This window comes from Dipodomys spectabilis, unplaced genomic scaffold, assembly GCF_019054845.1.
Source record: "Dipodomys spectabilis isolate Male_0828 unplaced genomic scaffold, ASM1905484v1 ptg000009l, whole genome shotgun sequence".
In the NCBI taxonomy this organism is placed as follows: domain Eukaryota; kingdom Metazoa; phylum Chordata; class Mammalia; order Rodentia; family Heteromyidae; genus Dipodomys; species Dipodomys spectabilis.
The window spans coordinates 18,644,895-18,658,498 of NW_024870686.1; the positions used below are offsets into that span (position 1 = coordinate 18,644,895).

Here is a 13,604-nt window from a genome sequence, read left to right on the forward strand (position 1 = left end):
TTTTTGGTGCTTTTCAACCAATCCATCTAGCATTTAACTGTCATTGTCTTCTTTTTTATCCCATTTATTTTTGCTCCTTTCAGAATATCATGTCATCTACTATAGTATCATCATGATTTATCCCAGGCAAAAGCCACGTATAGAAAAAGGATTTTATGCGAAGGCAGCACAATTTAGTGGAGGAAAGGTTCCAATGGTAACCACTGGGCATGGTATACTGTCTCTATTCCAACAGCTCCATTCTGCCAGCGTCTCCAGTGCTTATGGATACTTTCATGGACTGTCTGTTCCTCAATCAAATGTTAGCCAGATCTGACTTTGTATTTTCAAAACATGCTGGTTAATTACATTTATTGCATTTCAAATGATATTTTAAACTGAAGTGAATAACGTGGGAAAAAAAGAAAATGGCAAAGATTTGAAGCAAGTCACTTCAAATATAACACAATCAGGTAGAGATTTTTGCAATATTTGGTGACATTAATGTGGTGATATTGAGTAAGTGCTGACAATTAGTCAGAAGATGGAGCAGAGGTCTTGGGAAAAAATTACTCCCAGGTGACACAATATTGAAAATTCAATTATACTCTGTTTATTACAGGATTACACTCACAACTATATTCCTAATAAAGACCTTGATAATAAACAAATTAATGGGAACACAGGGGAGTGCTTTTAGCAATATTTTCTCTCCTTATAGTCCACAATATTGATTTCTAAAGTGCTTCAGATGATGGTAAAAACCTTGCTGAAGAAATTCTTAACATAAATGATGTGCACAAGAATATGTGACATATTAAAGCACTCATGATTATGGAAATAATTTTAATATATAATGACAATGTGCAATGAATTTAATGCTTAAAATTTCACGTTATGCAAGTGTATAAATCATTTAGGAAAGAACATCTAGTGAAGAAAACCATAATAAAGGATGCACAAATGGGCTGAATTTTAATTAAAACAGTATGTCATGGAAGTCAATGCATTCATTCTTCCTCTCACAAATGTGACTGAAAAACACACCCACAACATAAAGCTCTTTACAAAATATTTTTACAAAATCTATTTTTTTTCTACCAAGCAATAACATTTGCATAGATTAAGTTTTTTTGATAAAAATTCTTGCCGCCATTTTCTGACATTACACCTCGTTCAATAAACACTTCATTCAGTCAATCATTACTGAATTTTCATTCATTCATTGTGCATTCTAGGGCTTTGTTCAGGGTAAGGATGCACTCTATCACTGAACTCTCACCCCTTTAGTTGCTGAGAAATTTTAAATGGGCATCTATTTTGAGTGTGGATCTAGGACTATACAAGGTGCAGACACTTGGAATCCGATTCCTCTTCTCTAGATATTAATGGAAAATAAGGCAGAAGCACAGATAACCTTTAAATAATGCAGAAAATGCTCAATGCTATAGAAACACTAGGAAGAATAAACAGTATGGGAATTTAGAGAGTGCTAAATGAAAGAGGTGCTTACATTGAACCTTGAAACTTTGAAAGGCTTTTAATCAGTAAAGAGTAATAGGGATGGGAAAGGACAAGACAGCAGATTGTCAGCCAGGAATGATCAAAGGCAAAGATGCAAAAAAAAAAAAAAAAAGTACATGGTTTACTTCAGAGACCAGCAATAATAAGGAAGAGTCTAATTTAATGGCTTCATAAAGAAGCTCAAGGAAAAAAGAGGAAGATAAGACCAGTGCTAAATAATAGGAAAGGTAAGTTGCAAAATTCAAGCTTCCCCAAGAAGATCAATTCGACTTCTGTCCTGACTTTGGTGGAAATTATACGTCTATAAAGAAGGATTGAGAGGAAGGAAGGAAAGAAACAAAAGTTTCTAGGTTGGTTCCATATCTTAGTTATAATGCTGCAATAAACATAGTTGTGCTGGTAGCTTTAGTATGGTCTTGTTTGTGATCATTTGGGTAGATACCCAGGTAAGGATAGGATAAAAGAAGACTAGAAAGTGAGAAAAAAGAAATATACAATACTGAAAATAAAAAGAGAACTTTGAAATAAAGAGCTAGTTTGAATTTGATATCAGTGGCAGTGGAAAGATTTCAAATTAGAGAAATAAGGAAAAGTAACAAATTTGAAAGTTTGGAAATGATTTGGAAATGGTAAGTGGGGAAACAAAGAAAATTGAACTCACTTTGGCAAATCATTTTGAATGTCATGATGAAAAAAATATAATGCAGTCATCTTGTGATTTCATAATGTTTTAAATTTTCTAAGCAGTTTCTGCTTGAAAATCTTCTTTAAAAATTTTCATTGTTGAAAGAGAAAGCAAGTGTTTTGGTAACAAATGCTATTTGTAAGTTTAGGTGGTGATATGATTTTAGGTGGAATAGAGGAAGTATTCCTGAGGCATTATGTGACCAAGAAGAAAAAACAGAATTGAAAATCCCTAAACTATAAATCTGAACCAAACAAGAAATTATGAAGACTCCATCAGTAGCAAAACATTTCATTAAAAGTCTAACATTTAAAGGAAAAAAATGGGACATCTCAAAAATGTGAGGCTCTAAATATTACAAAATTAATGCAAATACATTAACAGACAAAACATAATTGAAGGAGTTTGAAATGCACACACGACTGTAGCTCCTACTAGAGTCAGTTCTAAAATGCTGTGCACTGTATACCTTACTGGTTTTGATTTTCACGAAGAGGAGAATCTGAAATAAAGCCCCTTCCCCCCACCCAAATGGTATGCAGCTGAAAAGAAAAAAGCAAAGATAGAAATTTAGAAGCCATCCCCTCCTTAGCAAAGTACATTTCAGGAGCAACTCAAAAGTGACCACAATGAACCAAGAAGAACCCTTTTTGGCTCAGGGATGCCCAAGGAAAAGCTGATGACCTTGTCCAGGAAAATAGAGGTCAAATAAAGGTGGAGGGCTTGCTTCTCAGGCCCTCTTTGTCTATCAACAGGAGCTTTACTATGTTAATTTTGAGCAGGAAGCACAAATAAGACCTATTTTCTAAGACCTATTTTCTAAGGAAGTTACTCAAAGGGAAAGGTGTTCCCCATCTCTATAGGGAGGTCAAAGACAACATGAGAATTGGGAAGGGATTTTGTAACCAGTAAAGCAAATGAGTATGGGATTTGGTCCATGATCATATTCCTTCCACTAGATTAATTTTGACTTGAGCATGGAACAGGTTACCAAATATCCTATGTGAACACAGATTTTGAGGACTATGTATTTATAATTACTTTTATACCTTAAACTATGTTGAGATGCATTATAAATGTTTTACTATGAAAAATTACTATCTGTTAATTGATCCATTACCAAATATGTCTAGAAACAAAATATTTTTGGAAGAATATATCTTTAGGTGCATGCTGGAAGAAATATAAACAATTAAAATACATTTAAAGCACAGTAACAAAATTAATAATAAAAATTACTCTACCAAGTAGTTTTTAAAAATGCAAAGATGTCAATGTCATCCTTAAAATATGTAAAATATATTTAAAAGAAACGGACTACTGGGTTATGTTTTTCACAACATAATGAATCTGTTGGCAGTACATATATTGCTGTTATTTATAATCTCATAGTGACAAGAAAATGTCACCAATTACTGGCTACAATGACAGAACACAATTTATTCCTAATGATTTATACCCGTTAGGGGAAAAAAGTAGGCTACAAAAAGACAGCTACCAACCTCTTCTCCAATAGCAGTGATTTAACTGAAAGCATATTTGCAAAGGATAACAAGTTATTTTTGTTAATGAGAGTTTGCATAATTTACCTATATAACACCTTATGTTACAAACTAAAATAAGATATTCGAAGGTCTATATTTTTAAATAGATATAAACTAAAACATTCTGTAGCCACTTTTTATCAACTCCTTTTTAAACCTAGATCTCATTAAAGTTACATTGATTTCCAGAGTGTGAAATATAAGATTTGAAAAGCTACTAAATTAGCCCTTCAAACAGATATTTATTGCTCATCCTCAACTATTAAAATTGGCAAGTTGGAAGAATTGAACTTGAATACTCTAGTTATAAAGAAATTCAGAATGACACCAAGAGATAGAAAAGAGAAAGCGTCTAATAATTTATAAAACTGGATAAAAAATAAACATTAAAATACAATTGCATGAGATTGGGAAAGTTGAGGATATAGAGAGAGAATTTTTTTTAAACCCTGGCTTATTCATCTAGAGCAATTGGTTAAATATTGATATGGGAAATTCTTTAACATCTAAAGTGAAAATACAAATAAATTTATGAAAAGAAAGCAAGAAGGGGGAAAATGACAATAACAATAACAGATTTTTCTGTGTCTGACTGTCCTGAGGCTTGAACTCAGAGTCTGGGTGCTGTCTCTGAGCTTCTGTACTCAAGGCTAGTACTCTACCACTTGAGAGACAGCTTCACTTCTGGCTGTTTGGTGGTTAATTGGAAAGAAGAGTCTCACAGCCTGGTTTTGAACCATAATCCTGGGATTTAAGTCTCCTGAGTAGCTAGGATTATAGATATGATCCACAAGCACTCAGTAATATATCTTTAATGGTTCTAGCCATGTTCCTATAAGACTTAGGACAGAGGTAAACAAAAGGGTCAAAAAATGGGACTAATGACTAAAAACTTATTTTGAGGGCATTGTGGGTTTTTTTTTCCTTTTTGTGTTTTTTGTTTTGGTTTTGACTTAAGCATGGGTTGTTGAGGGTCAATGATACCAAGAATAACTTTGGATAAAAATGTAGTATGCTCATCATTAAGCAGCTAAGAGAAAGGCTTGGTAAATATATAAAGAACATGATAAAACATGAGAAAGTATGTGTGTGTGTGTGTGTGTGTGTGTGTGTGTGTGTGTGTGTGTGTGTGTGTGTGTGTGTGTGTTTATGTGCTGGTGGAAGATTTTAGGGAAATTTTTGAGATCCTCAAAAACTAGAAGATGTGAAGAATTGGGGAAAAGATCAGCAAACAATGAAAACAATTACAGCAAGGAGACAGGATCAATTTATCAAGGAATGAATATTGAGCAGAATTAGTTTTGAGAAAAGAGTAACATTTTTGCTTCACAAGTACATGAAGAATCATGACATGAAGCTGGAGACTAACACTGGTCTACTTCATATCAAAAACTTAGAGTAGAAAAAAGCAGGAAAATATTCCCAATTCAACACAGTTAATTATGAACAATCATGATATCTTGTTCTGTTGTGTCTCTTTAGACCTTCTTAGAAGGGGGCAACTAATGGGTCCAAAAGTCTATGCCAGACTGATGTTCAATTATCTGGCAGGTCCTTTAGCAAAATCAAGCAGAATTGATTTGCAGAGATCATTTCTCCAAGAAAGAATTTAGTAATCGCATGAATGTCCTTCTGGTGAAATAATAGAGTGAACCAGATTGTGTTTTGTGAGCTGGTAGTAGCTGAAGAAAGACAGAAAAAGTAACACATGAGGACATTTAGGGGGAGGAGGGATTCACGTATGCAAATCAAGTATGACCGTGGTTAAACAAAACAATATGTTCCACATCACGTCTTCCTCTTTGAAAAGCATATGAAAGAAGAGAAAATGTTACTGGCTTTTTTGATTGTTAACACTGACTTTCTTTTTCTTAAAAGCTTGATCACACGACTGAGATAATGCCAGATATTTTGTGTGCATCTATTAAGCAGAGCACCTGTGTGCCAAGCAGGATGTGGTGTTCACCAAAAGATTCTTCTTGCCTACCACTTCTAAGCAAGTTTTCTGAACTTACATTACAAAATACCATAGAATTCTCCAAGATAGTGGGTAAAACAATAAATTAATTATAAGCCTAGCATAAGAAATGAAACAAATTGACCTTACCACTGTTCCTATGAAATGCTTTTTAATTTAGTAGGATAATATCTTAAAATATGAAACAAATATTAACTTCACAGAAGCCCCTGGTAACATGCAGGACATTTACATTTACAAAGCTCTATCCATTTAATTAGAAAGTAAATTATCTAACAGGACTTGTGTTACTCTCTGAATGCCGAGGCATTTCAGGACAAAATAGGCAGTGTCTTATAGTAGGTTTGGAACTTAGATCATGATTTTGAATCCTGTCTTTGTCATTAGTATCTACAGAACCTTAGAAAGATATTTAATCTCCCTTTTCTATGTAAAATATGGATCATAAGAGCCACAGAAGATGAATGGAAAAGATGAACTGTAATAAGTGCTCAATAAAAATCTAAATATTTATCTAAATACACGTCTTCATTTCTATCAAGCTCTACCACTTAGATTCTCGTGCAATGCTTTTTCTAAAAAAAAGGTTAACAACAAAAAATATTTCAACATTCTCAAGCAAAATCCTTAATGACTGTCGCCAGAAAGGTGGCTACCGACGCTAGCATGCAATGACGGTTCGCAACATACTTCTCCTACAGTAGTGATCCTTTGTGTGGGAAGCCCAGACTTTTGTAGAAAACACGAACACTCCCTTAAAAGAAAAACATCTGCATAGCAGAACCAAGATTGTTTGGAGCAAGAGAATTTTTGTCATTGGAATATTCTAATTAAATTAGGATAAGAGATGGTCTCAGGAAAGGTCAATCGAAGCACTCACTCCTTTCTGATTTTTCTTTTTTTAAATTTTCAGGAAGAGAAATCTTTGCTGACAGCTGTCAACTATCAATGAGCTGCATACTCAGTACAAAGACTGGAGGAAGTCTCTGGGACAATATTCTTAACCGTGAGAGTTCAAATTTCTAGTTCTACATGAAACCCATTCATTTTTATTCTTTCAGAAATCAGTTTGGATCAGCAGTCTTTATTGTTTCTCTCATCCCAACTAATCGTTTCCTATTTGCAATGCCTATAACCCTGGCACCAAAAGATATATTTTATTTCTTAAAAATACCCCTCAAGATGTTTAATATAAGATATTCACAATATATGTGTTTAATACATCCTAACTTTTTGCAGGATTAATGTTTTATTTTTAATGAAAAACATAGATCTCAATAACGGCTTTTGACATTATAGATAACTTCTGTAAATCTAGTTAAATGTGTTTTTCTACTACTACATTTTTTTTCAATGCTTAAAGGTTATATGCTACACTACTAGTGACAAATTATGTATTCCTGGAAGTATTTGTTTTTGTTTGGTATTATAAAATTATCAGAAACTATCAAATCTGAATTTAATATGTAAAATATGCTGTTTATACAAGACAGTTCACATACCTTATCCCACCTCTTTGCAGACTAAATCAAATTTCTTTATTGATTTTTAACTTTTGAAATTTAAGTAAATGAGTATATATTTTTTAGATATTAGGAAGCTTCTTCTAATAAAATGACATGGAAAAAAGTAGGCTGAATGAAGAAAAGTTTAATTTTCATTATCACACTATATAAAAAAAACTGCTATGTATTAAATAACAAATACAGAACATAAAATGAGAAAACATGAATAAATTTTTAGGGTTTAAATCAATATTTCTAAGCATAAAACATCACAAGAAGCCGGTACTGGTGTTTCATGCCTATAATCCTAGCTACTCAGGAGGCTGAGATCTGAGGATTGCGGTTCAAAGCCAGCCCTGGCAGGAAAGTACATGAGACTCTTATCTCCAATAAACAATTTGGAAGTGGCACTGTGGCTCAAGTGGTAGAGTGCTAGCCTTGAGCTGCAGAACTGAGGGACAGTGCCCAGGCCTAGAGTTCAAGCTCCACAACTGACAAAAAAAAAAATCACAAGAAAATAGTAACCCTTATTTAATTATGTTTGAAAAATCCTAAAAATATATTTATATGAAAAAAATACCTGAAGCAAAATGAAATTGAGGAAAGTATTTGCAAGATATTAAATTCTAAACATTCATAAGATCATCTTATATAAAATTCACTTGGAACTTTATGAGAAAACATACCCAGATCTATGTCCACATATATCCATGATTATATATCTCTCTATATATCTGTATTTGTCTAGTCCTATATATACACTCTTCTTCTTTATCAAAAGATTATGAACTAGTTGAAAGATATCTAATTACCACATAGTATTACTATCTCCTGCTTTATGTTTTCTATGTATTTAATAAGGATAAAGAAACATGGTGGAAATCGTCAGTCCTAGCTGAGTTAAATGCAGATTTTCTTGGTAGCTAACATTTCTAGTAAGTATTATACCACTGTTAAAGCAAGGCCTACATTTCTTCTTGTCTGAGCTCCCTCATACCTGGAGTTTATATCACTTGTTCATGCTTGAAGAACTTGCATATATATCTGGGAGCAGAAGACCCACTGAAGATGTTTCTATATAAAACTGCCTCCTCTGACAAGCCTGAGTCATCAAAGCCCATCTTCCCCAAGTAGGAAAGATGCAGAGTTAATGCCTTGATACTCTTCAACACCAGATCATTACCTTCAAGTTTTCTTGCATTGAGAAGATCCATGTCTTCCTATTTCCAACAGAATAAAAATAGAGGCATGGGTTGACAATTCACGAGAGAACAGAAATGTGACACACTCATGTAAAAATGTACCTAGCCCCTTAATCGAATTAAACAGAAACTGTAATAATAGGAAGACATTATGTTTCATCTACCAAACTGCCAATAATGCAAAACATGTATTTGTTGTGGATGCCTTAGGAGAAGAGATATGTCTTTACACTGTTGATAGGAGTCTAATTTGGGAAAAGCCATTTTTCAAGATGTTTTACTACAGTATATTTAAAACTTTAAGCGATACATGTCCTTAGTACTAGAATTCTATCTCCAAGAATTATGTAGTGAGAAAAGAATTAGGGGCAGAGTCTTAGGCACAAGAGTAGGTACCGTATCACAAAATAAATGGTCTCTTCTGATTTATTTATTCATTTAAATTGAAAAATAAAAATTATATGGAATTGCAGGGCTAGCAGCAAGCTTAATCTAGCAAGTATGAGGCCCTAATATTCAATCCTCAATACTGCCAAACAATACCAAAAAAGATAAAAGAAAAAAATGCTCAGAAATTAAAACAAATTAATGGCACAAATTTAAAAACGGTGCTATTCTTAAATTCATTTGTTCTAAAGTTCTGCATATCCCCCTCCCCGCCCCCGTACCAGTAGGGAAACTGAACTTGAACTCAAGTTCAAACTTGACTTGCTTGGCTAGCACTCTATGACTGGAGCTGTCTCCAGCCCTGCTTTTTCCTGGTTATTTTGAAAACAGAGTATGTGGGACTTCCTTCCTGGGCTAGCTTTAAACTGAAATCCTCTGAATCTCAGTGTCCTCAGTTGCTAAGATGACAGGCGTGAGGCACTGTATCCCACTCTCAAGTTCCACTTTTGTTAGGTCTGTCATATCCAATCATTTTACTTGGGTTACGAGAACAGCACACTACAAATGATTTTTTAAAATTCTAGTGATTTTCTGAAGCCTCAAACTTTTATAGGTTCATTTAAATATGACTTACCTGTGCACATGGTATGCACTCCAGCCACAGCAGATGGGACAGTCCATCATAAGGAAATATCTGCCATCGACAGTCAAGCACCTGCACATCCCCCAGAAGTCTATCTGCCAGAGGTCAAAAGTTTAAGATCTCCCTTTCTGAATTGTGTCATTCCTATGGAACCAGTTGGAAAGGCAAGACTACTTCTTCCTAATTAATTTAGTCCAAATTGATGTTTCACAAAGTCACTGATTTTCAAATCTGCAATATACAAACAGCAACTACCAGTTTGGCTTTTCATAGCCTGTATATATTTCCCTTGGACATATCATAATATGGTCTCTTTTGAGTACGTGTGTGTGTGTGTGTGTGTGTGTGTGTGTGTGTGTGTGCGCGCGCGCGCGCACTTGCACATGCCAGTCCAGGGGCTTTGAACTGTGATCCTTAGATCTCAGTCTCCTGAGTTGCTAGGATTACAAGTGTGAGCCACCATATATGTAGATATATATATACATATATATATCTATATATCTACATATATATAAATTTTGATACTTTCTCGGGAGAATTCCTTTAAAATCTGATGCTGTAATTTTATGTTTATAAATGCTCACTTTGTTTTTAAGCAAAATAAAGCATTTAAAATAGTACAAAGCCATATGGCAGTTACTAAGATACAAACACTTATTTTCTAGCTATTAATTTAAACCTAGGGCAAAGATACCATACATATACAGACACAGATGTGTAAATATACACAAACACACACATTCAGGTATATTTATAATTCTCTTTGTCTATATATTTTTATCCCCATTTTTCTCATCTTCTCATACGTATACAAGAATGCATGCAGGAATACATACATACATACATACATATGGATCAGAAAAGGAAATAAATTGTTGGTGTTCCTTGGAGTCATATTAAACACAATCCTGAAGTTCAGGCTCCAAAACCAGTAACTTCCAGTAGACTCTGGATGTATGAGGATAGTTTAACAGATCTATTGAGAGCTATTTTAAATAAAATATCAATTTTAGATAGGAGTGCACTTCCTTTCCCAAATCTTTCTAGGACATCGTTTTAATTCCATCAAATATCAATTTGTACTATATTGACTTGACATTTTGTGTGATTTTAATCAATATTAGACAGAAATGTGTCTTTTTAAGTATGCCTTTTCTACAGCAAACACCAAACACATTATATACACAATATTGCGATAGGGAATATCTAAAAAGACAAGAAGTCTTGAAGAATGGACAGTGGTGTATGTTCCCAAGGCCCTTCCATATCCAGTGCTATTCATTTCTCTTTCCTTTTCCTTAGAAGATGCTAAAGCTTCACAAGGTAAAAACATCCCTTCCCTGAGTTCCACAGGAGTGGCCAGCCTAGCTCCCTTATTATTGCTCATTTGAGCACTAGAAAGAAAAATCTCCATTGGCTGTTGTCACATACTAGCCACGCCTACCACACAGAAGTAAACACCTTCCATTCAAAAGATTGGCACTTACTAAGAAAGACTATTAGAAGTTGATTCCTTTGATGACACTCTGTCTCCCTTAGAATCTGTAAATTGATTCTGTTTTCTTTCTGCCTTTAAAGGGAAGTCCCTGTATGCTTCTTTCCAGGGTGCTTCTTCTATACTTTTGTGTTAAATATTGGTGAACTCAGGATTCTGTCTGCAGACTCTTCTCTTTTACTTGCCTTTGGGAATAAGTCTTTGGGTCTTGGGAATCTTGTTTCTAAATAGATATTTCTAAACATAATTGGACTGAAACATATATGGATATGTGTTTCATATATATAAATATGAATGTGTATATAATTTCCTAATAGATTTCTGAGCTGATTAGACACAAACACCTCAAAACAACTGAACCATGTCTGAATATTTTTTATGCTGGTCCTGGTTTGAACTCTGGTCCTGAGCACTAATCCCTGAGCATTTTTTGCTCAAGGGTAGGGTACTCCCATTTGAGCAAGAGTGTCACTTCTGGTAATTGTGATGCTTAGTTGGAGTCTCACAGACTTTCCTGCCTTGGCTGGCTTAGAACCACAATCCTCAGATCTCAGCTTCCCAAAAAGCTAGGAATACAAGCGTGAGCTATAACATCTGGCTGAATTATTAATATCGTCAAAATGATATATGTTAAGTCTCAATTTGGGTTATTACATCCTTTGCCTACTTTCCTATGAGAGAAGATAGGATTTAAAATTAATTTTAAGATTTTATTTGAGATTTTTTTTAAATAAGGTTTCTAACTAGCCACATATTTGTAATCCTCAAGCCTCTATTTTTCTAGTGCTTAAATTACAGGCTGGTGCTACCATCTCTGACATGAAAATATAGAAAATATAGCTTTTAAATTATTTGCCTTCTCTTTGATCTTATGCAATGAATTTGACCACTAAATCTTTTTTAAATTTTTTCTTTTCTGGTCTTGAGGTTTGAACTCTGGGCCTACGTGCTGTCCCTGAGTTCTTTTTGCTCAGGCCTAACCCTCTACCATTTGAACCATAGAGCCACTTCCAGCTTTTTCCGTGATTTAACTGGCAATAAGAATCTCATAGACTTTCCTGCCCCAGCTGGCTTCCAGCTATAATCTTTAGATCTCAGCCTCTGAGTAGCTACGATTATAGGTCTAGGCCACCATCTGACTAGTAAATCTTAATTCTAGCTTTCTGAATGGGTTTTCCTTTCCTCCTTAGGCCTCAAACTTATATATTTTTTCATGTTGATAATGATAATACTATCTGATCAGCCCCTGTTTCTCCCAAGCCTGAGCTATGTGTTGGTGAGTTTTCTTTTCTTATATCTTTAAGTAGTTGTACAAAGGCATTACCAAATCAACACATTGTATCTTGATCAATGTATCTTGATCACTGTACTCCCTTTCGTCATTCTTCTCCTTCCCTCCCAATGAATTTTGTTATGTAACGGAATACCTAAGGCTGGGTATCTCCTAAAGAGGAGAGACGCAAAAAGGGAGCCAGCCATGAGAGGATGGGAGGCATGAGGCAGTGAGTGGCCTCTCTTCGAACAGGCTTCTCTCACTAAGTGTAGCATGCATCCTTCCTGAGGGGAGAGCCTTCTGTGACCTAATTGCCTTCCTCTAGGACCCATCATCTTCAAACATTGCCACACTGGAGCTAAACCTACCCACCAACGAGCCTTTGGGGAATGAACCACAACCATATTTGAACAAGTCTACTGCTTCCTCATTCAACAACAACTTTGTTTCCAGGCTCAGATACTGGGAGAGGTGAGCACAATTGGTGACCAAGCCCATGTCTCTACAGACGACTTCTGGGTATGTCCAGGGAAGACTTGGCAAAGTCTCAACTCTCAGGTGCTCTGGGCTCCACATGATGGACGTTCGGCTTTAAGAACAGTCCCCAAGGCTCTCACCTGTGTTGAGTGCATAGGAACTTTTAGTCTCTGCTCCAACGCTACCTCCTTCCTCATCTGTATAATGTTCTCTCCTCTCCTCTTCCTAAAGTCCTCAATTTGCTAGGTGCTCACACGGACATTGCATATTTTGCTGTAATAACACTTACCATATTAAAATCCAATTACGTGTCTACTTACCTATCTGTCCAACTAGCCTGGGAGCTTCTAGAGGTCAGGAACTACATCTTATTAAATTTTGTTTTTCCACACTTGGTACAATAGTCAGCATTTATTATTCATTGGATGAAGACATGGTTATTATACTAAACAAAAAAATCAATTCAATAAGCCACATCCAAACTTTATTCAATTTTTAGTTTCCCTGTGACTTAAAATAATATCTAAGTCAAGGTAACAGTCCTCAGACATTCTTAATTACCCTTTGCTGAAGTAGGTATGCATTTGTTACTCATTTCAATATCCATCCAAATAGCTTTTACATTTAGTTTATGTACAGTCTAGTCATTACAGAAGATAATCTGAAGTCAACCAGTAAATAGAAGAAAATTTCAATATAGTGAAGCTGTCTTTCAAAGTACTCAGTAAATAATGTATTAAGATTTTCACATATAAAGGTCTATCTGTATGAAATGTTAATAAGCAAAATTACTATGTCTTAATAAAATTATTCTTTAAAATAGCCCACACAAAAATTCAGTTAGTAGTTTTTCAAATACTTGAATACACTCAGAATGGCAAATAAAACTAAGGTTCTATGGCTTTAACATTT

The 13,604-nt window shown here is 34.8% G+C and overlaps 1 protein-coding gene across 1 annotated transcript in view; it reads right to left on the bottom strand.

Annotated features, from left to right (window-relative positions):
- Window positions 1-8,219: 8,219 nt before the first annotated feature.
- LOC122125261 (teneurin-3-like) overlaps window positions 8,220-13,604 on the bottom strand; it is a 39,533-nt gene continuing 34,148 nt past the window's right edge. Inside the window, exons 3-4 of the mRNA XM_042699858.1 lie at window positions 9,439-9,542; window positions 8,220-8,435 (exon numbers count right to left, since the gene is read on the bottom strand). Of these exons, the coding sequence (XP_042555792.1) occupies window positions 8,220-8,435; window positions 9,439-9,542 (320 nt within the window). The remainder of the gene's footprint in view (window positions 8,436-9,438; window positions 9,543-13,604) is intronic.